The sequence below is a fragment of the Pogona vitticeps genome, chromosome 5, assembly GCF_051106095.1.
Source record: "Pogona vitticeps strain Pit_001003342236 chromosome 5, PviZW2.1, whole genome shotgun sequence".
Taxonomy (NCBI): Eukaryota; Metazoa; Chordata; class Lepidosauria; order Squamata; family Agamidae; genus Pogona; species Pogona vitticeps.
In genome coordinates this window covers 129061340-129087005 of record NC_135787.1, presented here as the reverse complement: position 1 = coordinate 129087005, position 25666 = coordinate 129061340, and the positions used below count along the sequence as shown (strand labels likewise).

Below are 25666 nucleotides of genomic sequence, written 5' to 3'. Positions count from 1 at the left end.
TTGGTTCCAACAACTTTGATGACATTAAACTAGTGGATGATTTTTATGTTTCTCACCCACCCCGATCAGTGTATGTAGACTCTTGGTTTTGGTATTTGATCAAATTCGGAGAAGGAGTGAGATTGGCTGTAAGTAGGAACTTGGTGGAATCTAAACTGACAGGGGAGGAGATGTCTAAATTTGACCCTCTGGAATTTATTAACTATCAGCCACCTCCTCCCCCGCCACCTGTGCAACAGCAGCAACAGGTTCCTACCGCTCCTCCATTAAATGCGCCAGAAACAGAGACACCCCAAATTTACCCAGCCTTACAGCCGCCAACATATGACCAAACCCTGAGAGAAGGGCAGCTAGAAGGGGCAGTAGGTGAAGAATCCGTAGGTCCTATTTCCCCCATGAGCAGCGATCGTACTGTAGATTACAGCACGTCGCCCCCCCCCCGACCGAACACTAGGTCCAGAAGTAGAATGCTAGAATTAGGAGAGGGAAGTCCAGGTGTGTTCCAATGCCCCTTAAGAGAGGTGCCTATGGGCTCTGCTGTTGGATTCGTGGAAGTTCCGTTAACAAATTCGGATATAAGAATTATAAAGCAGAACCTCCCCAGCCTTCCGGAAGATCCTATTGGATTTGTCACCGGTCTCCGGGATGCTCTGGGAACAATGACTTATAAACCCACGGAGCTTCTACATATCTGCAGGCAGCTGGCAGGAGCAACATATACTAATCAAGCGCTAGAACAAGCCCGCCAGCTGTGGCGTGGGCAGGCTGCTGGAGCGGCACGAACAGAGGACCAGGCAAGAGAGAGGTTCCCGGAACTTACTCCTGGGGACTGGGACTTCCAAAACCCCAATACCAGAGAGCAATGCGCCGAAATGATGCAGCTGTTACTGAAGGGATTTGAGGCAATAATTCCTAAAACTGTTAGCATGAAGCTTGCCTTTGGGCAACCTCAAGGAAAAGATGAGACCCCGGTAGAGTACCTGGAGAGGCTGAAACGCAATATGCGGAGGTACACTGGATTAGATCCAGACGACCCGGCCAACTTAAACCTATTGCGGCTGGAGTTCGTATCCGGATGTTACCCGGATATAAGAATGAAATTACAGAAATTTGACAACCTGACCACAAAACCTATGAGTGAATTATTGACTGAGGCTCAGAAAGTTGTTGCAAGAAGAGAGGATGAAAAGGAAAAACGGAAGTTGAAGTTAATGACTCAAATGGTTGAGAAGGTAGTGGAGAGGAAAGTCCCAGGCAACGGCCCCTCTTGGGAGCGACCCAGGGGAAGAGGATTTGGTAGAGGAGACAGAGGCGGGTATAGGAACCAAGGAAGTAGAGGAGGGTACGCGAGAGGTAGGGGAAGAGACGGAGATGGGAAGAATCAGGTGGGAGGTCCACGAAGGACCCCGCTACCCCATGATGTGTGCGCGAATTGTGGCCAGGTTGGCCACTGGAAGCGAGAATGCAGAAATGCAAGGAGAAATGATCAGGAGGAGTTGACCCGGTTAGCCGCCTGCTATGAGGATGAATAGGGGGGTCAGGGCTGCCTGCTGAAAAGTCCCGCCTGCTCGGAGCCCTTGTTAACTTTGCGGGTGGGCACCAATGAAGTTATGGTAGAGTTTTTGGTAGACTCAGGGGCCACCCGGTCTACCCTGAGTCAGTCAATTTGGTCCGGAAAGCCTCCCCTTACGGAAGGTCGTGTTAGCGTAGTAGGGATAGAGAACCAATCCCAACAAGTAGCCATTCTGAAACCCCTAGTAGTAGTTAAACCTGACACTAAGGAGAAAATTTGGCATGATTTCTTGTGGACCCCGAATGCTGGTGTGAACTTGCTGGGCCGGGACCTAATGGCTAAATTAGGCATACAGATATTTCTTAAAGAAAACATTTGTGAAGTCCGGCTGGCTGTCCTCAGGGAGGAGGATGAAAAGAAAATTAACCCAATTGTATGGGCAAAGCCAGGGAATCCCGGCCTCATGAATGTTACACCAGCTAAAATCCATTTGAAAACAGATACACCGGTTTACCGTCCACAGTATCCGATCAGGCCAGAGGCTGAGGAAGGACTCAAACCGGTTGTGAGGGAGTTGCTGGACGATGGGCTCATCGAACCTAGTGACTCACCTTACTGCACACCTATCTTGCCAGTAAAGAAACCCAATGGGACTTGGCGCATGGTCCAAGACCTGCGGGAGGTAAATAAGGTAGTGATTCCGAGAGCCCCAATAGTTCCAGACCCACATACGATTCTGCGAAGAATCCCTGATACTCATGTGTGGTACACAGTAATAGATCTAAAGTCAGCATTTTTCAGTGTGCCGGTAGACCCGGAGTCCCGGCCGATATTTGCATTTCAATGGCCACACCCAGAAACGGGAAAACTAACTCGTTTTCAATGGAAAATATTATGTCAAGGTTATTGTGAGAGCCCCACTATATTTGGAGAAATCCTGGAGGAATTACTCCAGGGATGGTCCCCACCAGAGGGGACACTCCTTACTCAGTATGTGGATGACCTACTTATTAGTGGAGAAGAAGGAAAACAGGTCAGGAAAGCTAGCATAAGCCTTCTGAACTTCCTAGGAGATAAGGGGCTTAGAGTATCTCTGGATAAGTTACAGTTTTGTGAACCAGAGGTCAAGTACCTAGGACTTATCTTGAAGAAGGGAACTAAATGTATAAATCCCAAAAGGTTAGAGGGAATTCAAAATCTGGAAATGCCAAAGACAAAAAGGCAACTGAGGAGTTTCATTGGCACTATTAACTTTTGTAGACAGTGGATTGAGGGATTTTCCGAGTTAATTCAGCCATTCCTTAAGAAGTTGTTGAAGGAAGAACCAGAAACATTGGTTTTGGAAAAAGCAGATTACAAACTATTTGAGAGAGTCAAAAAGGTACTAGTTTCAGCCCCAGCATTAGGACTTCCAAACCCAAACAAGCCCACCCATCTCTTTGTCACCACTGGAAATGGGGTGGCAAAGGGGGTATTGGCTCAGAAGAAAGCAGGACAATACCAACCTATTGGGTACTTATCTAAACATTTGGATGCGGTAGTGTTGGGATGGCCCACATGTCTTCAGGCGTGTGCGGCGGCGGCCGAATTAGTTAAACTTACTCGAAAGCTGTACCCCTTTGAGGCGATTGTTCTGCATTCTTCTCACCAGCTCAAAACTATACTCACTCACACTGCTCGACGGTGGATGACTGATAGCAGGCTTTTGCAAATTGAAGCGATATTACTAGAAAAGCCTGATTTGTTGTTAACCACCACCGACCATTATGGTCCAGCAGGAGGCCTATCAGAGGCAGTCAGAAAAGAGATGTGCAATGAACATGATTGCATTGCAATTACCGATCTGCAAACTAAATTCAGGGAAGACCTTCAGGAAGAGCCAATAGAAGGAGCATGGAACTTGTACACAGATGGGTCCTCCCGGGTAGTAAATGGGAAAAGGATTACTGGATATGCCATTGTAGAGGACGGGGGTCTAGAAGTGGAGACTGGCCCTCTCCCTCCCTCAATGTCAGCACAAACTGCTGAGTTATATGCTCTTAAAAGAGCTCTAGAGATAGGGAAAGAAAAGAATGTGAATATTTGGACCGATTCGAAATATGCCTGTGGAGTGGTGCATGTGTTTGGAAAAATTTGGAGTGAAAGAGACCTCCTGACCTCACAGGGAAAGAATCTGGCCCATCATCGGTTAGTATTAGATACCCTGGAAGCGCTGAGTTTTCCCTCCAGGGTAGCTATAATACATATTCCGGGACACCAAAAGGGGAATGCCCCAGAAATTGTGGGAAACCGTCTGGCTGACGAGTTGGCGAGAAGAGCAGCTGAAAGAGAGTTTGATACTGCCCGTCTTGCAGCTCTGATTCCGACTTGTAGGGAAATTACTGCTCCTCTGGCATATTCACAAAAAGAATTGGAAATGGCGGAGTCACAGGGAGCCACAATGGAAAACGGTATTCTAAAACTGAAAGATGGAAGGCAGTGGCTGCCCGAGGGCACAGCCAGAGAAATTCTTAAAGCCCTACATGAGGGAGGACATTGGGGAGCTAAGGCCTTGGTTGCAGCTTTCCTACAGAAGTATGCAGCCAGGAAGGTTTGGTCACATGCCAATGCCATTTTGGCCCACTGTGTTGCATGCCAGAAAGTGAACAAGAATAATCCCAAGAAAGCAGAAATGGGAGGACGGCCTCTGGCTATCCATCCATTTGAGCATTTACAGTGTGATTTCATAGACATGCCGAAATCAGGTCCCTGGAATCATTGTTTGGTAATCACAGACCAGTTAACGGGATGGGTGGAGGCTTTCCCTACAGCCAAGGCAACGGCCGGTGTAGTATGCAAATTGCTATTGGAACAAATTGTTTGTAGATACGGGATAATATACTCCATGGATAGCGACCGTGGTACACATTTTTCCCAGAAGGTATTGCAGAAAGTAGCGGATGTCCTGGGTATTAAGTGGAAACTTCACACCCCGTGGCATCCGGAGAGTTCCGGAAAGACTGAGAGGATGAATCAGACCTTAAAGAAGCAAATTATGAAATTAATACAGCAGGCCAAATTGCCTTGGCCAAAGGTATTACCTCTTGCCCTTTTTGCAATCAGAACCAAACCACATAGTGGGACAGGACTGTCCCCATTTGAGAGCTTGTATGGGATGGGAATTTGGGACGTGAGTGTGCAAAAAGCTAGCCCCAACTTGGAACTGTTTAAAGATGCCTTTATAAGAAAGTATTTGCTGGCACTGTTCTCTATCCTTTCTGACATTAGGGAGCAAGGGATCTCTGTGCAGAGGCCACCTTTGGAGGTAGCGGTACATTCCTTTCAACCTGGAGGCTGGGCATACATCAAAACGTGGAAGACCGAACCCCTTACCCCGAGGTGGCTGGGACCCTTCCAGATACTCCTTACAACAGAGACTGCAATACGCACTAAAGAACTAGGTTGGACACATCATACTCGTGCCAAACACGCCGCCGACCCTGAGGGACTTTGGGAAGCTACGCCAGTGTTGGGAAACGGCCTGAAAACTGTTTTTAAGAAACTTAAGTGATGACTGATGAGTGGTTAATACACAAATGTTGCCCTTTCTTTCAAGTACAGTTGAATATAAGGAAAGTAACTAACCTGATCCAGGCGTGGTACGTTGTAGTGAAACCAGAAAGAAGCCGGAGGGACTTGTATATCTATAAGGGGTATTCGATTGGAGACCAAGTAGTGGTAGAAGAAAAAGAAGCACATAAGAAGCCACTAGTGGAAAGGATCTTATATGGCCCTGTGTTTGGTCTGAAGGACCCCTGGTGGTGGCATACCATACTCTGTAGAGTTTGCCCAATTACCAAAGACTACCGTCTTTGTGAAGAGTCTGGGGATTCAGACTCAGAGTCTGAGGACGGGTGTGGATGTGCCTCGGGCTCTCAGTGGGCCTTGGAGAAGGCGTTTCCTTTGAAGCTATAAGGGTCGGGCTGGCAGAGATTGAGATCGGATCCTGGCTGAGTCAGAGGAAACCCTTTCCACCCTAATACTCTCACCCCCTAATCATGAGTATGGGATTCCAGGAGATATAAGAAATCTAAAAGATCCCTTGACAGGACTAAACCCCTTTGAGATACACTGTTTGTTGTGGTACCCATTTTGCCCTTATCATTGGTGTGCTAGAGTGACTAAATTTGACACAGGTCCGACACTAAGGTGGTACGTATTGAAAGTGGGGTACCCTGAGGAGCTGTGGACCGAGAGCTTGTGGGCTGTAAAAACGCCAACGACAAGCTTTAAGTGGAAAGTGAGTTCTCATAGTGTTTCAGTGGCTGAACCCGTATCAGGGGAATGGATCCGCGACGCATCTTTGGTGCACCACGAGACCTGCTGGAAGTGCAAGAGCGGAAGTCCTTGGTGCACGCCCGGTCCCGACTCGGAAGACGAAGAATGGAACGCCCACTACCAACGACGGTAAGGTCCACCCCTTTGGTGTCTTGGAAACATATTTGGCAAATATTGGCAGGCAGACCAAGGGTTAACGGCAAAATGGTCACTATAATTGGATTCATATTCACACTGACAGTGGTGGCCAGTACCACCTGCCCATGTACCACTACCACTAGAAGAGGTAGTTATATACATCAGACCCTTGTCTATAAGTCTACCTATAAGTGTCAGGGAGCTATTGAGGGTTGCCATTTTAATGGAACAGAGTATAAGATCTGTAGAATAAACGGCCAGGACCCGGTTTGTTATGATCCGGAAGAAAACCCTGAGAGGATCTGGGTTGAACTTCGCGTTAATGGTAAGCTAATAACACGGGTTGAACGCAAAGGAAATCGCCCTCTTTCTTTAATTTTTGATGCGTGTGGAGCAATCAGCCATGGGGACTGGACTAAAATTAAATGTGGTGGGATAGAGTGGGTCCACCATTATATGGTACAGCACAAGTATATGGGGGATAGTAGCAAGTGTGGGTCTGGAACGTATTTGTTTGTTCCCGCGTGGAGTTGTGTAAGATGGGCCACATGGTCTACCACAGATCGTACCGCCATCCTAAGAAAAGTGCCCGTTAAATCGGATTGCACCTGGGGCTCCTGTAATCTCGTCAACTTTACCATATTACAGCCCGAGGAGTGGGATAAGAAAGACAAATGGGGTAAATCTATGTGGGATAAGACGTTCAGTATACTCATTAATGGTAAAGGAAAAGACCCAGGGGCGCCCGTTAAAATTGTCCAGGTGAAAGAATATCGAGTGGGAGAAGACCTGAGGCGGTATATGGATTTTTGGAAGGAAGTAGTCACGGACCCTTGGGAGCAATCCTTAACTACCGCTACGGTAAACTTGTTTATAGAATTGGCCCAAACCATAGCTGCCACCTTGAATGTTTCCAATTGTTATATCTGTGGCGGAACTATTTTGGGAGACCAGTGGCCTTGGGAGGCTATCGAGTGGAATTTTACTACCCCGTATAATTTAACAGGGCAACCTGAACATTCAGGCCGAACCAGATGGGACCTCTCTAACAATCTGGTAGGAACAGCATGCATTCAAAGGACTCCTGACAGGTTAAGTGCTCCAATACCCATAGGGGATTCAAATTGTCAAAATGTCCGAGTCATAAATGGTACAAGTATGAGTACCTGGGGAAATTTAACAGGCAACCCTTGGATGAATTTGACTAGGGAAGTATCCAACCTTTGGCACAATGGTAACATGAAAAATGAAGTAATGGCTCCAAATGGTTTATATTGGATATGCGGTAAAGTAGCCTATTCGTATTTGTTAATCAATTGGACTGGAACGTGTTTTCTGGGACATCTTAAGCCATTCTTTTTCATGATTCCGTTGGACAAAGGAGCAACCCTGGGCCAAGTGGGGGAAGAAATGGTAAGAGAGAAAAGAGAATTGAAAATTGGAAACTGGAAAGATGATGAATGGCCGCCGGAACGCATCATCGCTTATTATGACCCCGCCACGTGGGCGCAAGATGGTGCGTATGGATATAGAACGCCAATTTATATGCTTAATAGACTGATTAGATTGCAGGCTGTAGTAGAATTACTTACTAGGGAGAATGAACAAGCTTTGCTACTCTTAGCTAAACAAAATACGAAAATCAAAAACGCTATATATCAAAATAGACTTGCTTTAGATTACCTGCTAGCTGCGGAGGGAGGAGTATGTGGGAAATTCAACCTCACAAATTGTTGTTTGGAAATAGGGGATACGCAGGAAGCTATTGCTGAAATAACTGGAAAAATGCGGAAACTTGCTCATGTTCCAGTACAGAGATGGACTGGAATGCTGGACGATTCAGGTTGGTTAGGAGGAATCTTTAATAACTGGAAACAGGCGTTGTTTTTCTTCACTATATTCATGGTGGGCTTAATGATTTTGCCTTGTGTCATACCATTAATAAGAAATATGATTAATTCAGCAGTTGAAGCGGCAATACCAAAAACACAAATGGTTGTTAGGGCTCCTGAAATAAAATATAGAATAATTCCGGAAACTGATCAAGAGTATGAGGTCACTAATAAGTTGTGAATAAGACAAAGTTTGTGTAAAAAGAAAAGGGGGGAATTGATAGGATAACCAGAATAAACCGGTTTGTCTTATTCAGTGTGAAGCCCCGTAAAAGCGGGCATTGTTCTCAAACTTAAGTTTCGTTTCCTTGCAACTTTGTAAGAGGTGGAATTTTTCATGGGAAGGATACTGTTGCGCCGGTGCGATGTAAGTTTCTAGTTTCTCTGTAACCAATCATGTATTGCCCGCCTATGCAATGCCCATATATGGAGACTGTGGGCCTTACCGGACTGCCCGGAAAGGACAAACTATAAAAACTGTATGTGAAACGCCACGCCTTTGGAGAACCGCTTCCTATGTCACTTGGCAAGGAATGTTCTTCTCCCCGCTTTCTGCAGCAGGCGAAAGAAAAATAAACCTCCTTTTCTTTTATAGCCTTCGTGTCTCGATCTCTTGTTTAAGGTAAATTGTTGGGCGTAACAAAGCCTTTAAAAAATGGAGACAAAGGTTGCTCAATTGACGGAAAGTGCTCCTTTGCTTCCTCTCCACCTTGAATGAGGAAGCTGGGAGAGCCAGCTTCTGGTTGCCCATTCAGCCATGAAACTGCATTTGCTCAAGAGTGGAAGAAGACATTTTGGATTAGGGGGAAAACTCTGGGCTGATTCATATTTGTACATTGTGTTGTCAATAGAAAATAATGTGAATCTGACCATTCCAATCCCAGAGCATTTCCTTTATTTATTTATTTATTTATTTATTTATTTATTTATTTATTTATTTATTTATTTATTTATTTATTTATTTATTTATTTAACTTATATGCCACCCACTCTACCCAAAGGTCTCTGGGTGGCTTACAACAATTAAAATTCAATTAAAATACAATAAAAGATACAGTGGTGCCTCGCATAGCGACGTTAATCCGTTCCAGAAAAAACGTCGCTATCCGGAATCATCACTATCCAAAACAAAAAACCCCATAGGAACGCATTAAACCCTGTTTAATGCGTTCCTATGGGGGGGGGAATCACCGCTATGTGGAAATCCTCCATCCGGCCGCCATTTTCGCCACCCGGTAAGCGAGGAAAACGTGCGAAAACGCTGCGGGCGGCCATTTTGTTTACCCGGTGGCCATTTTGGAACCACCGATCAGCTGTTAAAAAACATCGTAATGCGAAGATCGGTAAGCAAAATGCTTACCGATCATCGCAATGCGATATTTGGCCATTAAAAACATCACAATGCGGATTTGTCGTTAAACAGGGCGCTCGCTATGCGGGGCACCACTGTAAAATGATTAAAATACAATTAAAATTGCCATCAAGACCCACAGTTGATGTTATTTCAATTAAAAGCCTTTGAATTAAAATTTAGTGCCAGTGTAGTTGCTCCTTCAACTGCCTTCATCTACAGTATTTTGGCTACTATGGACTGTGCTCTAAATCTCAAGGAGCTGAATAAAGGTTATTTCTGAACAGCCATGTGAGGTTTTATTGTTAGTCCTTGTAATCAGGAACAAAGCTTATCAGGAGAGAGTATAATGAAATTGAAAGCATCGCTCCTACTCTGGTTTGCAGGGATATACAAGGACATCCCTTAGTTTCTTGCCAGGATTTCCTTTCCATCTAATCAAAATCTGGTGGAGCAGAAGTGTTACTGCTGCTTTAGCTAACTGGGCTAATTTCCTGTCATCAGATAGGGTGGTGACAACCTGACAGCAAAATCTGACAACTCAGAATCCAAAAGCCTGTTGTGCCTGGAGGTTGTTATTGCCCTGCTGATTTGTTTGACAAGAGGATGGCTACCTGACCTCTTGAGAGCAATAATTAAAAAAAAAAGGAACACAGCATGATTTACATTGGCTTCATATTATTGTCCATAGCAACTCTCCACAACTTGGGGATAGGTAGTTCTGCCCTGCCTGCCATCATCTTAAGGAGAAAAATACTGTTGGAATGGCCCTAGCTACAAATTGAAAAACAGCAACATAATGTACAAAGCATCTCTCCAGTTGCTTAATATCAGTTGTTGATATGAACAGTATGAGTCAGAGTTGTTCACCAGTTCATCTGGTATTTTGTTTTGAGGCATGCATTATGATTGCCAGTGACAGAAGGGTTCCATCCTCCCGCCTCTAAGATACAGTATGTATAATTCTATTTAGTAAAAAGCTGCTCTTAACTAATTTCTTTAGCCGCCAAGCAGAACTGTAATTTTGGCTTATAAACGGGCACAGCTACATACCCCCAACTTGCCAAAATGTTGCCACTTCAACATTTGTTTTGTGCTTCTATAAGAGTTGCCTGACACTGAGAACAATCCAACTGGTGAAGGCTCAATTGCTACGGAGGTGTGAGGTGGAGAGAAAAAGCGCCTGCTGAATTTCTTCTCAGCATGCAATTCCATTGATAGGGAAAATATGGGTGTGGGAAATGGGATGAAAAGCAAGACTGCAGCATTAGTTGTACACGTACATCATGTATGGAAGGTAATATGGGGGAGCAGTGCGTATGCCAGAGCTCTGCTAATGCTAAGGGCTACTACCCAAAGCTACTATGGGCAGGAGTCCCAAGTCGCATGACCCTGATGATGAAATTTAGCTGTCACTAGTCATTAAGCAGCTGGTCAGAAAGACTATAGTACACCATCCCCAGCATGAAAGGCAGCCTCCAGCACCTCCTCCCAGCACCTCACCTCATCTCCACTCACCAGTTTAGAGCTCTACACCCCTACCAGTAGTGAATAGCCAAGTACCATATAAAATAAGGATGACAGAAAAGAGAGAAAGCAATGTCCAGGACAATGGGAACAAATAAGACCCCCTCTCCCAAAAGTTTTTTTAAAATGTCACAATAGGTGGAATCCTTGGAGTAGCATGCATTTGTGCCTATGTAAGCTCCTAGGGAATTATCCCATGCTGTCAGCCTTGTATGACTGATTGTGCAATTGATCACACAACTCCCTGTGCAACAGTGAGTAGTGGAATTGCTTGCTGGATTTGACTTTCACCTTGGTGTGAATTTCACAACTGCTTGTGCAAATTCAATTTATGCGGGCATAGCCACAGAGCAGGACTTTTGCCAATGACATCAAAAAAAAAATTCCATCCTACTCTCCATGAGAGCAACCAGAAACTGCCTGAGGTAACCTTCAAAATGGGGAAGACTGGGCTCCTGCTGGGTCAAGATTAGTTGGACCATGTGTTGGCAGGACTATATATGGGCTGTATATAAAGATGTGGTGGTGCTGCGGGTTAAACTACAGAAGCCTCTGTGCTGCAAGGTCAGGAGACCAGCAGTCATAAGATCGAATCCATGCAACGGAGTGAGCTCCCGTCGCTTTTCCCAGCTCCTGCCAATCTAGCAGTTCGAAAGCATGTAAATGCGAGTAGATAAATAGGTACCACCTCGGTGGGAAGGTAATGGCGTTCTCTGTCTAGTTGCGCTGGGCACGTGAGCACGGAAACTGTCTACATACAAATGCTGGCTCTAAGACTGGAAAACAGGGATAACCACCGCGCCCTAGAGTCAGACACAAACGGACTAAATGTCAAGGGGAACCTTTACCCTTACCTATATGGGCTCATCAAAGTCTCACAAGATTTTGGATGAAATCACAACTGAAATCTTGTGCTCAACATGAAATCATGAGCACTATGACCATTGACTACTGGCCTTTATGCCAAAATAGAAGCCAGAAAGGCTTACATTGCCTCTTTAGTTGCCACAACCCTCAATTTTGCAAAGGGCAGTCAGAGCTGTGACTGCTTCTGGACAGGAAACACAGTCAAAAAAGGGGTAGGAGAAACGTAGTTGAATGAAAGCAGATTTCTATGCCATTTTATTTTGCCCGTTTACTACATACCATGCAGGGTTGACACCCACCAGCATCACCATTTTCAAGGCTATTCTCTTGTGCAAATTCCATTTTTCTATTGATGTTGCCAGACAAATCACCCCAGTTAATAGCAGATGAAAATCTTTGAAATAAGCAGATGCCACCTGAAAGAAAGAATCATTTTGTTAGCTAAATGTGTGTTTTCACTTCAGTTTTTCAACACAATATATAGAAGGTATTGTTCAGTTTGGGTGGGAAAGGGGCTTTTGAAAATCTAAATGTATGATACAGGTTAGAGAAATAAAAGATAACAACAGCTGCTGCCTTCAGTCCTCATGATCTCTCTTAACCCATCTAGATCAGGAGTTATTGTTATGAGATAAAATGGAACTAATGAAAAATCAGAGAACAGTAAGAGTGAATTTCTGTGATGGGTATACAGTATATGAATCCATTTGCATTCCTGCCTTGTCGGGGAGTCTGGCTGTTGTTTATACAGTATATGGGTTCTCAACAGTGATTTCCACTGTATACTATGAAATGTAGGATAGATTTATAATAATTCTCATAGTATAAGTCTTGAAACTATGAGGAAAGTTATCTTTTCATAAACACACATATACAATTTATGTGTTCATTTATGAAAAGATAACTTCTCCCATGATTTCTAAAGATAATGACTAATTCAGAACACAACCGGTTCAGCCCATGAACTGCAGTGTGTTTAACTAACTAAACATAATTTCCTAAGTATAACTCCCTCAGATATATTTGCTTGGAATGCTCTTTGTAAAAAGTAAGATTATCATTATTTGTGGCCCTCCCAACTCCTAGTTAGTTACTATTTATCATTATTTACTTATTATTTATTTATTTTATTTGCTTAACTTATATGGCGCCCACACTACCCAAAGGTCTCTGGGCAGCTTACAACAATTAAAATACAATTAAAAAGATAAAACGATTAAAATACAACTAAAATATATACTCTAAAAATTGCCATCAGGTACATCAACAGAATCCCCAATCTGTCTCGTAAGCCCAACACACAATACAGGTCCTCAAGACCTCCTCTCAAAGGGATAGGAAGCCTGGTCAAGGAGATAAAACTCCTATAGACTATAGCAACTCCACCTCTCCAACCCTCCGAGCAACACTGGTGCTGGACTGAGTACCCAGGCGGACACAGCTGGGAGAGGGGGACACCACCCTCCTCTCCCACCCAGGTCTCATTAATGCATGCCTTACAAATTGTTTTAAAACACAGATATTAAAACACATTATTAAAAAAAAATTTAACGTATTGATTAATAAAAAGTTCTAAATAAAAAACCTTTTAAACAATTTTAAAAACACAGTGACAATGATAAAAGGACAACTCTCCCTTTCTCAGTTTACACATTAAAAACCTGCCTGAAAAGAAAGGTCTGTCTTCAGGCAGAAGAGCCGCAGGGGAAGGGAGATGGTCTGGTCTCCTGTGGGAGGGAGTTCCACAGCCTGGGAGCAGTCACTGAAAAGACCCTGTCTCAAGTACACACTAAATATACCTGTGCAGGTGGTAGGGCCAAGAGAAAGGCTTCCATCTAAGATCTTAAAACCTAGTGAGTCTGATATGGAGAGACACATTTCTTCAAATGGATCACTTTGAAGCACTAGGAATTCATGCCTTGTACGAATGGCAAAATAGGATTTTGCTGTGCCCAAAGGAAGTTTTTTCTTCCTAATTGCACAGGCAAAATATCTTTAAGGCTCACCTGTTTCTGTCAATAAAACTCTTCTTGAAACCTCTACTCCAAAAGTGCTTTAATTTGAACCTTTTACACTCAGTGGATACATATATACTCGCTGGTTTACTTTGAAGTCTGGGTATGACCACCCAATACGGAAACCATTGTTTTGGTGTTTATATTTTCTCCCTAAATCAATGAATTTTATTAATGTTTCATGTGGTTCGTCTCCCTCTGAAGAGATGTAAAAATGTTTCTTCTTCTGCACTGCTTGCTGATGAACAGGTAAGAAGCGGGGTGCGGTTGAATTTCCAGGAGGTTCTTCATTATGGCCAGCCCTATGGGATAGGTGGAAGGCAGGTAGTCACATTCAAAGGTCCATGAAACAATGGGGTGATACACGTGCGAGTGACTCCATTTGTGTACATGCACTATTATGATCGGGATTGCTAGGTATGAGAAGTTCTAGTGTAGTTCAATGCTTCTGTAGGCCGCCAGATGCAGAGATAAGTCTGAAGTTCAGAGCAGTGGAAGAGCAAAAGGTCTGATTTAAAAAATATCTATATCTTTAAATACCAGGCATCCCTCTCGTTCACTGATTCTGCACAAAGGTGCTTCCAATGCATGTGTGCCATGTTTGCTTTACATGCATTCCTTGCCTGCCCTGCCTCTGTAATGTCATAAAGATGCCACCCACTCCTCTGGTATCATAAGGGCTCTCTCCTGTATTAACACAAGGACCAACCTGCTAGCCTCAGGTTTTGGCCCTGAAATCTCAATAAATGCAACACTGCTGATCTGATAGCCCTCATCAGTAGCCATAAGAGAATGAAGAGAAGAGAAACAAGCTTTTTCTGAGAATTTAGACTTGCTCAAGAGGTTGGCAAACACTACTTTGAGACACAGTGGCCAAAATCCTATTGCATATTTACTCCAGTGGAAGTGAAATGGCATAATTAGCCCTGGCAGATTGCCCCTGATTAATGAGTCACCACTTGTATTCTTGGTCATGCACCTGACTTGCACTCAATAAGTGAGTTATACCATTTTCCTTCTCCCGGTATAATTATGCAAGAGGACTTTGGACAGTGGCATCTAATTAGGTTTAAGGGAGGATTGAATAAAAATGTCTGTACAGGAGAATGACACCCCCCCCCAAAAAAAAAGTGTCAGTGATTTTCCCCTGGAAAGGGTTCAGTAAAACTCATACTAATGTTGATACCATGAGGAAGCAGACAGCTTGGCTGCATGGGAATAAGTATAAGTCTACTCTAAGTCTCATGGCTTGAAAACCTTCATGTCCAATGTAGTATCTCAAAAGCTGGTGGATTTATTTGAAGTGAAAATATTCTTGCTTATAAAATGTGTAGCTTGCCCTCCATGCCACTTTACAATTCAATATTCATTGTCTAGTAATATTCAGTAGGTGAAAACAGTTGTATGTTTTTAGAATTTAGTTTATGGCCATACACAATATGTTTTTAAATTCGTATCAACATGCTGATTCCTAGCCAGATCTTTGTGCAGTGCATGAAAGCTGTTGTAGAGCCAGGGTTTGGGAACCAATTGGCATGCAAAGCTTTCTACAACAGTGTTCAAGCCACAGTCGCAGAATGTGTAGTTCCTCTATATTTCCATAGTCTTTTGCTTTGTCCAATCAAAACTTGCAAAAATCTTGCATAGGTAATGAAACCTACAGATTTGGCTGAACAAAGCTGATTATGGAAACAGACAAGCAATAGGAGATGTGGGGTGGAGAGATTTTCATGGTGGACCACAAGAGACTCTGAATAAAGATGGGAAGAAATGAGGACTAGGAGGCACAGAATCTGATCTGCCTGGTATGACAAGGGAAGAAAAAAAGCCCCAAAGAGGATGATGGTGTCAGAAACAAGGACAACAATTGCCCCAGTGACAACCACCATGTTCTTCTTTTGAATTGACTTCTCTAGGGACTAGCTCCAAGTCAATATGCTTAGTGTGCTGGTTAAACAGTTTCAAGACCTCATGGTAGTACGATTCATATAAAACATACACAGGATTAAAAATAAATAAATATATATATACAATGGTTTCATCTTGGGAATATTAAACAGATAGTAGAGAAAGTGAAAAAAAAAAGAGAAATATACCTCTTTGGAAGCCATAATTCCGAAGAGTGGAAACATCAGAGCAGGAAGCAGAGCTGAAACTGCCAGGGGCAAAGCTTCTGTAAGCCAAAAGATGGCCACCACAAGCAGTGTGTACGCACATTCTGCTTCCTAGAACAAAGAAACCTAATTAAGAACCATATCAGCACTTTAGAACACAATACTGTATGTCATCGAAAACAAAGGCAAGGAACAAAAAGCAAGTTAATATTATAGCATCTGACTGAAGGCCAATAATGTTTACTAGGAAGATCCTTCATTTATCAGAGAAAACATCCTTTCCAGAATTGAAGCATGTTTGAGGAAGACCCCTGCAGAAGATGTGCTCAGACATCAAAGAAAGGACCCACTGATAACCACAACTGAACTCAAAGAGGATCTCAATACTCCAGAATTACCTCCCTGGTTTTTTTTATTTTGCTTATATAGTTTTTACGGATCAGTTATAAACTATTTTTTTTCTCACAGTATGAGCTTCTTCTCATTCACTGGTCAAGGAAAAATTATTTATTTTTATTTATTAGGAACACTTATGCCCCCACCTGACTTAGTGGAACCACTACTTCGAGTTTCTTGTTGCTGCTAATATGGAAATTAAGCGCAAATAGACAGTAATTATCTTAAGAAGTGCTGGAGAGGGTGCTAGAAAAGTAGATACTTCTTTTCATATGTGGTGGGAATATATTGAAATTTGGCAATTGGTTTTTAAGCAAATAAACGAAATAAGCAAGCTAAACTTAGCAGCATGTCCTAAAATAGCGGTTTTATCAATATTTGAAAAGGAGGAAGATAATTTACAACTAAAGAAATAATTTCCAGTTTGTTGACAGTGGTGAGATTGCTTATTGCTTGGAACAGCTTATAATGTCCAGTTAACTGATTTGTACAGGGATATTGCTTATAATATAAAAGTTAGGAGGGTGATACCTGGCAAAGATGTATTTATGGGGAGAATTTATCAATTTTGTAAGAGTCAATGCAGTTCTGGAAGGGTAATGGGGTTCCACAAGGCTAAATAAGGCTGATATTCCCCAGTGACCCTGGTGGAGGGAGAGCATTGTGTATTTGGATATTTATTAGATTTTTCCCCTTTTTTCTGTTTTTCTGTTTCTGTTTGACAGGCTGTGGTTGCACTTGTTTGTGCAACCACAGCCTGTCAAAATCCATCACATTTGAAAAGGACAAAACTTTTTTTTAAAGAAAACCAATACTTCGAAATAAATCACAATACTATAATACAGAAGATATATTCAGTAGGTAGATTCCTAGTTGAATAAGTCTTCAGACCATTTCAAATATAAATCCAGTATTACAATTAAATAAATTCAATATGTAAGGTAAATTGTCAGGAGATGGGATGGGATGCAGATTGTATAAGCCTTTCGTGGTTTTTTTAGGAATCAATCCTGTACGATTTAGCATCCCAAGAGCACCCTACTTCTGTAACTGTACATACCATAATCCCTCAGTTGTGACAATCTAAATACACTGAAATTGGAATTGTACACCTTCTAGGACTGAACCCATTTGATCATGATGACACTTAATTCTTAGTGAACATGCGTATGTGGCAGTTGCATATTCTTCACATACATCATTCTACAAATGAATTTAATCACAACTTTCTCCACAGATGAGACACAGGCATTTGTCATCTTCTGAGATTCATTGTGTTTCAAACCTTTAAATAGTATTAATCTCTAGAGCATTCAAACATATTGACCCAAATCCTCTTACCTAGTTATGCAGGATAACACAAATGATGTTACTTTTGGAGGTGAATTGCCTTAAGTTAAAAAAAAGTCACTCTGTTGATTACAGTGTTGTGCAGCTGATAGTGTCTACAATGATTTCTTAACATCACTTCCTCAGTTATGCAAGAGGATTTGGGCCATTGGAGAATATAGATTACCACCCTTGTACACACAGTAAAGGTATACTGCCAATTAATTGCCCAACACTGAAAGCATGTCCTCAAGAATATTTATCCAAGCGTTACTCCGGATGTTGTGAGAATGGCTGAAATTCAGAAATTTCTACCACCTGCAGGCGATAGAAATTTCTGAAATTATTGGTGCCCAGGAGGGCACCAACCTATTTTCTGATAGCAGGATTCAGCATTCTGTAAGCCAACTGAAGGAACAGGGCTGCCCCAAACAAAAAATTATAACTATGAAACCGAAAATTGGAGTCCTTTTCTGCTCACTATCATCCAGCCCTGACTTGGGTGATAAGCGGTTAACTGATGAAAAAAGGAGTCAGCTTCTGGGATTTTCCCTTGTGTGGTGTCACTTTGTGAATGGTAGTTAGCACAAGAAGGCATCCTGTAGCCTATCTTGACTGTTGCCATTAGTGTTGTCAGCATTCAGGCTGCCCTTTGCTATATAAAGCTTGGCATCCTTTTTCCTGCTGGCAGTGCAGGCATGATAATGTGCAGCAATATTAGACCATTTACTAGCTTTTTGAACCATGGACTCAGAAACACAATACAGTACCCCACTTTCATAAACAGTTTTTTGTGTGTGCGCGTATTTTTTTTTTTTAGAATTGAATTAAATTTTTCACTAATCTCATTTAACAGTAGTGGAGGAAAACAATGCACTAGCAGAGTTCAGCTGATTTTTCCAGTTGTGAAAAAATGATTCTGCACTTATTCTTGCAGTCCATAGGCAAAATATTAGCTGTGTTACTACTTGCCCTACCACTTGCACATTGGATTTCCTCACCACACATGCAGAATGGAGTTACATGTCCATGAATGCAACATTATCTTTCCATACACACAACTAATCTGTAGGTTGTCATTATTGTGCCCATTTTAAAAATCAAGAAAATGAGACTGAGAGAGAATAACTTTCCAAGAATCACTGAGTGAATCCATAGCTGATTAAACAATAAGATGAGGCTTCAAAAGTTTAAGCTCCATGGTCCAACCCTTCCTGATTTAGAGCAGTAGTTCTTAACCTTGGGTTACTCAGGTGTTTTTGGACTGCAACTCCCAGAATCCTTCACCACCTGCTGTGCTGGCTGGGGTTTCTGGGAATTGCAGTTCAAAAACACCTGAGTAACCCAAGATTAAGAACCAGTGATCTAGAGCAGTGGTTCTTAACCTTTGTTACTCGGATGTTTTTGAACTGCAACTCCCAGAAACCCCAGCCAGCACAGTTAGTGGTGAAGGCTTCTGGGAGTTGCAGTACAAAACTCCTGAGTAACCCAAGGTTAAGAACAAGTGATCTAGAGCATAAGGAATATTCATGAGTTCTATAGGTGGAATTAAATGTAGTAAATCACATTTAGAAGCAGAGAAATTTATTTCCAACAGGAGACACAAATATTTAATTTGAAAGTTGCATGAAAAAATCTGAAGGAAAATGTTTAATGTACTTCTAGTCATTAGCACTCGTGCATACAATGCCTCTGCAAAAGGATAACCTTCCCTAGCTCTCAGCTGGTTCACTTTTAGAACAGGAATTTTCCACTGAAATTCAGTGACATCTGAACTGAACATTCACATGCCCAGAACCTGATCCAAGGAAAGTCACGCTGATGTCAAATGGATGCATGTGGCAAAACGTGCCAGGTGGATTTTCCATTGACGGATGTTTTTCATTAATATCAAATCAAGAGAGTAATGTGAAAGTTACTGAACCTGAAACAAACTTACTCATCTATGTACAGACTGCAGCAGGCATCTAAAGTTGCCTGCAAGTTTTCCAGATTTGGTTTAGATGAAATCTATATTGTACATTGGGAGAATGTTTCCCAAGAGCCATTGTCTTGTGCTAAAGTCTGGGTAGTGTTCAAAGGGGCACATTTTCTGTTGGGATTGAAATATCCAGTGAAACTCAGCTCTCAGAAAAACTCAAGAGGAATTCAGAAATATTCCCCAGAGTATACCAAAAGTAATTGCAAGAATCAGTGCTATGTGCTCTGGGACAAATCAGTTTTCAAGTAATTTTCAGTCTGCAAGAATTTAATAGTGAGGTTTGTGGAATATAATAAAAATACATTTCTGCTTTCAATGGATCCTCTCTTTTTTTTTTTTTTTTTGACAAATCTTGTCCGCAGTAACTACTCATATAACATCCTTTATTAGTCTACGAACAAATAATTCTCATACTTTTGTTTTATGTCTGAGAACCAAGGTAAGCTCTCCAACTATCCTAAATAGGCAGTGTTTGGCACCAATAGGATAGGGCTAACTAGAATGAGAGAGCCAATATTAGTACAAGGAACTCTATGCCCACCCTTTCTATGAATGACTGGAGAGATCTATGAGATAAGAAGGTCCCCAATCAAGGTTTGGAAAGCTTTGATATATATGATGGATAACACCAAATGCTGAAGAAAGTATATTTAAGAATGTGCTCCAAAATTACCCAGTCTTTATGTGAAGTCTTCGGGTAAACATCTTGCTGAAGCCACTGTGTCAAGGTCAGATCACACATGAAGGCAGAAGTTTATTTCCTCCTCTTACAATATTATCCCGCCAGTCTAGGTAAATCTTTCAGTGCTACACACCTGAGACCTCAGACATGCAAACAAAGCTGTGCCATCTGACCAATCACAAAACATAAAAAAGCTAATTTATCAAGTGTGGATTGAGACAAGTTTGTATTGGAATAAAATGAAAACCTTCTCTTCAAACTGTACTGCTTTTAGATACAGAATTAGTCTCTTGTCTTGTCCAGTGAAACAGACTCACTTAGGAATCAAAGGAGAAGGACAAGATGAGCTAAACCCAATTTAGCCTCAGGTGGAATAGATGCACTGAGTTACAGGACAACTGTTGACATGACAAGTCCAGTTCAATCAATGGATCTAGTCCATTTGAGAATAATAAGAGGATTTAGCACCATTTTTAAAAAAAATGCCAGAAGGCACAATATCCCCCAGTCAAAATGGTAGAAGGCTACCAACCCTAACAAGAACTGGACTATCAAATTAAAATAGTTAGCTGTTATCAACACTTAATATGCTGCTTTATGGGAAAGGGAGATGAAGAGGAAAAAGAAAATCCAACCAGAATTAGAATTGGTTATAGCTATAAGAATGGGTAAACACACACACATGTTGACTGTAATGTATGTTGAGATAACAAAAGAAAACCAACCATAGTGCCTAGGGCCATTGCAATTGTGAGTGGTTGAGAACTGATGGTGAAGATTGTTTAGAAAGAGCAATGCATTGTTCGATGACCTTCTGTGCTAAATGTCTTTAAACGACAAAATATTTATATATTTAAAATAAAGGTTAAAGTGCCTGTTCGAACTGCCGAAAATGCTCTTTTAGTTCCTTTCCGTGCAGTAAACATTCTTTCTTGAAAATACTGCCATGTGCAAGACTGGGCATATCTCAAATCTTGCTCTTCTCTGCATTATTCATCCATAAAACAGATATTCCGACTTGCTATTTACTGCTGTGGCAGGTGAAATGAGGCCTAGCAGATCGCTATAATTTCAAAGCACAGGAAAACCAACAGTGACTTCAGAATGTAAGAAGCATGCACAACTTTTTCACATCTGCAATATACAAAAGCTCTCTGATGGTCATGGGGCAGTAGTTTGATAAACCACCAATGATCTATAATGTACTTTTGATAGTCTATGCATTTTTATCACTTTTTTGTGCACCATTAAAATAATAGAAGAAAATGTTTTGGATGGTAATACATGTCGTTGTATACATGTCGTATGTCACAGAGATGCATTTCAGCTTAGATATTACTATTTAACCAATTTATTTGTACTGAGTTTTATTTGTTTATTAATTACACTTATTATTGCCAATCTTTCCTCCAGTGAATGTAAGGTGGTATACATGGCTGTCCATAGATAGGCCTCTCTACTATATTCTATACCTTATTAGTTCAGTGGTTCCCAGCTTTGAGTAACCCAGATGTTTGTGGACTGCAATTCCCAGAATTCTTCAGCAATAGCTGTGCTGGAGTGTTTCTGGGAGTTGCAGCCCAAGAACACCTGGGTTACCTAAGTTTGGGAGCCATTGTTGTAGAGCATGCATAAATCCATACATGCCTTCCATCTACATAGCAATACATCCTTTTATCATATACTGTACTTCAATTACAGCTTTACAAGAGCATAGCAGAAATTGAATTTTAATTCAGATTCATTTCCTATAATGGGCATAAGAGAGAAAAATGTGCTGTTATGCAAAGAAGAGCCAAACTGGAAGAGTGACCCATAAAACAAAAAAATCATTGAGCTATGGCAATTGTGCACTTCAAAAATAAATAAGCTGAATTATTGTGGCCTCCCACATAGCCTGGAAGCCCTAGTTCTATGAAACTGGAAATGAGAAGGATATCCATGCAGCTCAGGGTTCTTCACTGTCCAGATACTGTAGGTATATAGATCAGTATTTGGAAGCCCTGTTGGTATGGTTTGATTTGAACCAAATTACACCAGCCACATGTATTTCTACTTAGAATTAACCCATCCTGCCCCTTTAAGAGCTCCTTTTTGGTCCAGAGCAAAACAGAGCACATCTAATTATCCTTTTGGGATGGCTAGTTTGCACCTAAATGGTGTTGTGGGTGACATTATCAGAGGTGACAGCTCTGTGCATAATAGGTGGGTTGTCACATTAAAAGGGATGATGAAGAAAACCCCTCCTCTATTTTTGTCTTCTTTTAAAAAATATTTCCCTGATATAATGCAATTCTAATGCCATGCTAGCTTAATACAGTGCTCTTTTGATATGCCACTTACTTTATTTAACCAAAAAAGAAAGAAAAAAGAAAGTCATTGTGGCTTATTAAATAGTGGCTATGAAAAAAGGTAGGACAGGGCTGTAATGTCAGATCTGTTGACTCCACCCTCACAAGGCAGCACAGCCCCAGCAGAGCCCTAGCTGAGGAGCAGGAAAAAGAAGGGTGTTACCAGCCTTCCCTCTTCTTTAATCCAACCAAATTTGGCAGGGGACGATATTGGGAGGGTGGTGGCTGATCAGCTTCAGGCTCTTTTGGATGAAACCAATGCCCTGGATCCATTCTAGTCGGGCTTCAGGCCGCGCCATGGTACGGAAACAGCACTGGTTGCACTGTTGGATGACCTGTTGAGGGAGGCTGACAGGAGCAAAATGTCCTTGTTGGTTCTCCTCGATATCTCAGCAGCCTTTGATACCGTCAACCATGGTATCCTCCTGGGGAGACTCTCTGAGTTGGGAATCGGTGGTCTGGTGCTTTCCTGGCTCTGATCCTACTTGGAGGACCGTCCTCAGAGAGTTCAGCTTGGGGAGAATGTCTTGGCCTCATGGAGTCTCAATTGTGGGGTTCTGCAGGGCTCGATCATCTTCCCAATGCTGTTTAACATCTATATGAGGCCGCTGGGTGGGGCCATCAGGAGGTGTGGAGCCTCATGCCATCAGTATGCTGATGACACACAACTCTACATCTACTTTTCATCTACTTCAGTGGATGTCGTTCTGTCCCTTCAGCGTTGCCTGGAGGCTGTACTGCAATGGATGCAGGAGAATGGGTTGAGGCTGAACCCAGAAGGTCCTGAGGGTGGGTGGCCCCTCCATTGGCAGCTTGGGAAACTCCCTCTCTTTTTGGGGGGGTGACTCTCACCGCGAAGAGTGAGGTTCACAGTTTGGGAGTACATCTGGACCCGGCACTCACCATGGAAATCCAGGTGGCGTCAGTGGTCCACTCTGCCAATTACCATCTGTGGTGGATTGCCCAGCTGCATCCTTATCTTGATGGTGGGGCCTTCACCACTCTGGTCCATGCGCTTGTAATCTCGAGATTAGAACACTGTAATACACTCTACGTGGGGCTACCTTTGAGACTGATGCAGAAGCTTCAAATGGTGCAGAATGCAGCAGCCAGATTACTTAGTGGAACAAGAAAATTCCAGCATATCTCTCCCATTCTGGCTGCTTTGCATTGGCTGCCCGTTCATTTCTGCATTGACTTCAAAGTGTTAATGATGACATACAATGCCCCAAACGGTTTAGGACCTCGATACCTGGCAGAACGCCTTCTCCCACCTAAAAACTTGGCTTTTCAGGCAGGCCTTTCCTCCTGCCAATATTTAATTTCCACTTTTCTTGGTTTTTTGTTGTTTTCTTCCCATCTTGATTATATTATTACTATAGATTTTAATTGTTGTTTTTAAATCCGTTTTGTGCACAATATATTTGTGAGCCTTCCTGAGTAGTCTCCTCTCTAGAAGGGTGGGATAAAAATCAAATAAATAAATAAATAAATAAATAAATAAATAAATAAATAAATAAATAAATAAATAAATAAATAAATAAATAACTTATAAGTATAACCAGTGAGTTTACTAATGGACTTCTTGTGTTGCTATATGCAGTGTATCACAGAAGTGAGTAGGCCCCCTCACATTTCATAAATATTTTAGTATATCTTTTCATGTGACAAGACTGAAGAAATATCCTGTGGTCCTGTGAGACCAAGATAAATTTATTTGGTTCAGATGGTGTCAAGCGTGTGTGGCGGCAACCAGGTGAGGAGTACAAACACAAGTGTGCCATGCCTACAGTCAAGCATGGTGCTGGGAGTGTCATGGTCTGGGGCTGAATGAGTGCTGCCGGCACTGGGGAGCTACAGTTCATCGAGGGAACCAAAATATTGACACTTTGTACCAAATTTGGACAATGTCACTTAGGGGTGTACTCACTTTTGTTGCCAACGGTTTAGACATCAATGGCTACATGTTGCGGTTTTTTTTTTGAGGGGACAGCACCTTTACACTGTTGTACAAGCTGTCTACTCACTGCTTTACATTGTAGCCAAGTGTCATTTCTTCAGTGTTGTCACATGAAAAGATATACTAAAATATTTATGAGATGTGAGGGGGTGTACTCACTTCTGTGATATACTGTATGTGGTGTGTGTGTGTGTGTGTGTGTGTGCGCACACGCGCACGCACGTGCATGCGTGTGTGTGTGTGTGTGTGTGAAGTGAGCCCTAGGAAAAATAGTTTGTGGCTCATAGGTGTGTACGCCTTTTGAATTTCTGAGTAAATCTGTGCAACACAAAAGGATGTTAGTATCCAGTTTCAGCTATTGTCTGATTAATAATCAAATCTGAAGCAAGCCAAACCAGAAGCAAAATGTATACATATTAACAACTTCTACAGCCAGTCTTTTTAAATATTTGAACAATGCTTCAAATGATCATTTTGCATAGACATTATACTAGAGGGAAACTTAGCCGGAAGGATTAGTCATTAAAATAACAGATTGAGCCTAGTTACTTCTCTGTGCCTGAAACTATATTATCCATCTCTTGCTTAGAGCTACATTTCAATATGATTGTAAACAAGAGAAATTTATTCATTCCTCAATTTTATTGCTTGTAATTCTTTTTAAAAAGCAAAACATGTCCAATAGCCACATTCTTACATAATTACATTGCTGAAGAAGAAAAGAAAAACATGGAAATGTCATTTGTGAACATTTCTCAAACCTTGCCACAGGTGGGATGTCCAAGTTAGTTACGGACACAACATGCAATGCAAGCTTTTCCCCCCAAATTTCCTCTCTTTTCTTTGCAATCATTCACACACGATTGTGTAAAGCTGGCAAAAAAATGGTTCGTTTTTTAGGATGCAGCCCCAAACTCTGCAAAATAGTCAATGTCTTCCAATTAACATGTTTTCCTTCCAGCTCTAGTATTTCCTTTGAGGTACCAGCTTCAGCAACCAGACTGACAAATTAAGCCTGAATTTAGCTTTCTTTGAACAGTCACAAAGAAAGCATGGCCAAACACAAGACAAGGGGGGGTGGGATCACATTATGGCAAAAGTCTTTCATCGCTTATAGGATCACCTCTTCTATAAATGTGCTATATTACTGTCTAATTTGATCCAGCAGTTAATCTACTGATGTGCTCAGCATTCTCGGGATTCCTTTGAACCAAAACTGGCCTATATTAACAT

The 25666-nt window shown here is 41.9% G+C and overlaps 1 protein-coding gene across 4 annotated transcripts in view; it reads right to left on the bottom strand.

Annotated features, from left to right (window-relative positions):
• SLC13A1 (solute carrier family 13 member 1) overlaps positions 1-25666 on the bottom strand; it is an 82491-nt gene that overhangs the window by 53027 nt on the left and 3798 nt on the right. For all 4 annotated transcript variants that reach the window (XR_013536972.1, XM_020803093.3, XM_020803094.3 and 1 more), the window contains exons 2-3: positions 15717-15845; positions 11885-12021 (exon numbers count right to left, since the gene is read on the bottom strand). Coding sequence is in view for 3 of the 4 variants with exons in the window: in XM_020803093.3 (XP_020658752.3) it covers positions 11885-12021; positions 15717-15845 (266 nt within the window). In the remaining variant the exon portion in view is untranslated. The remainder of the gene's footprint in view (positions 1-11884; positions 12022-15716; positions 15846-25666) is intronic.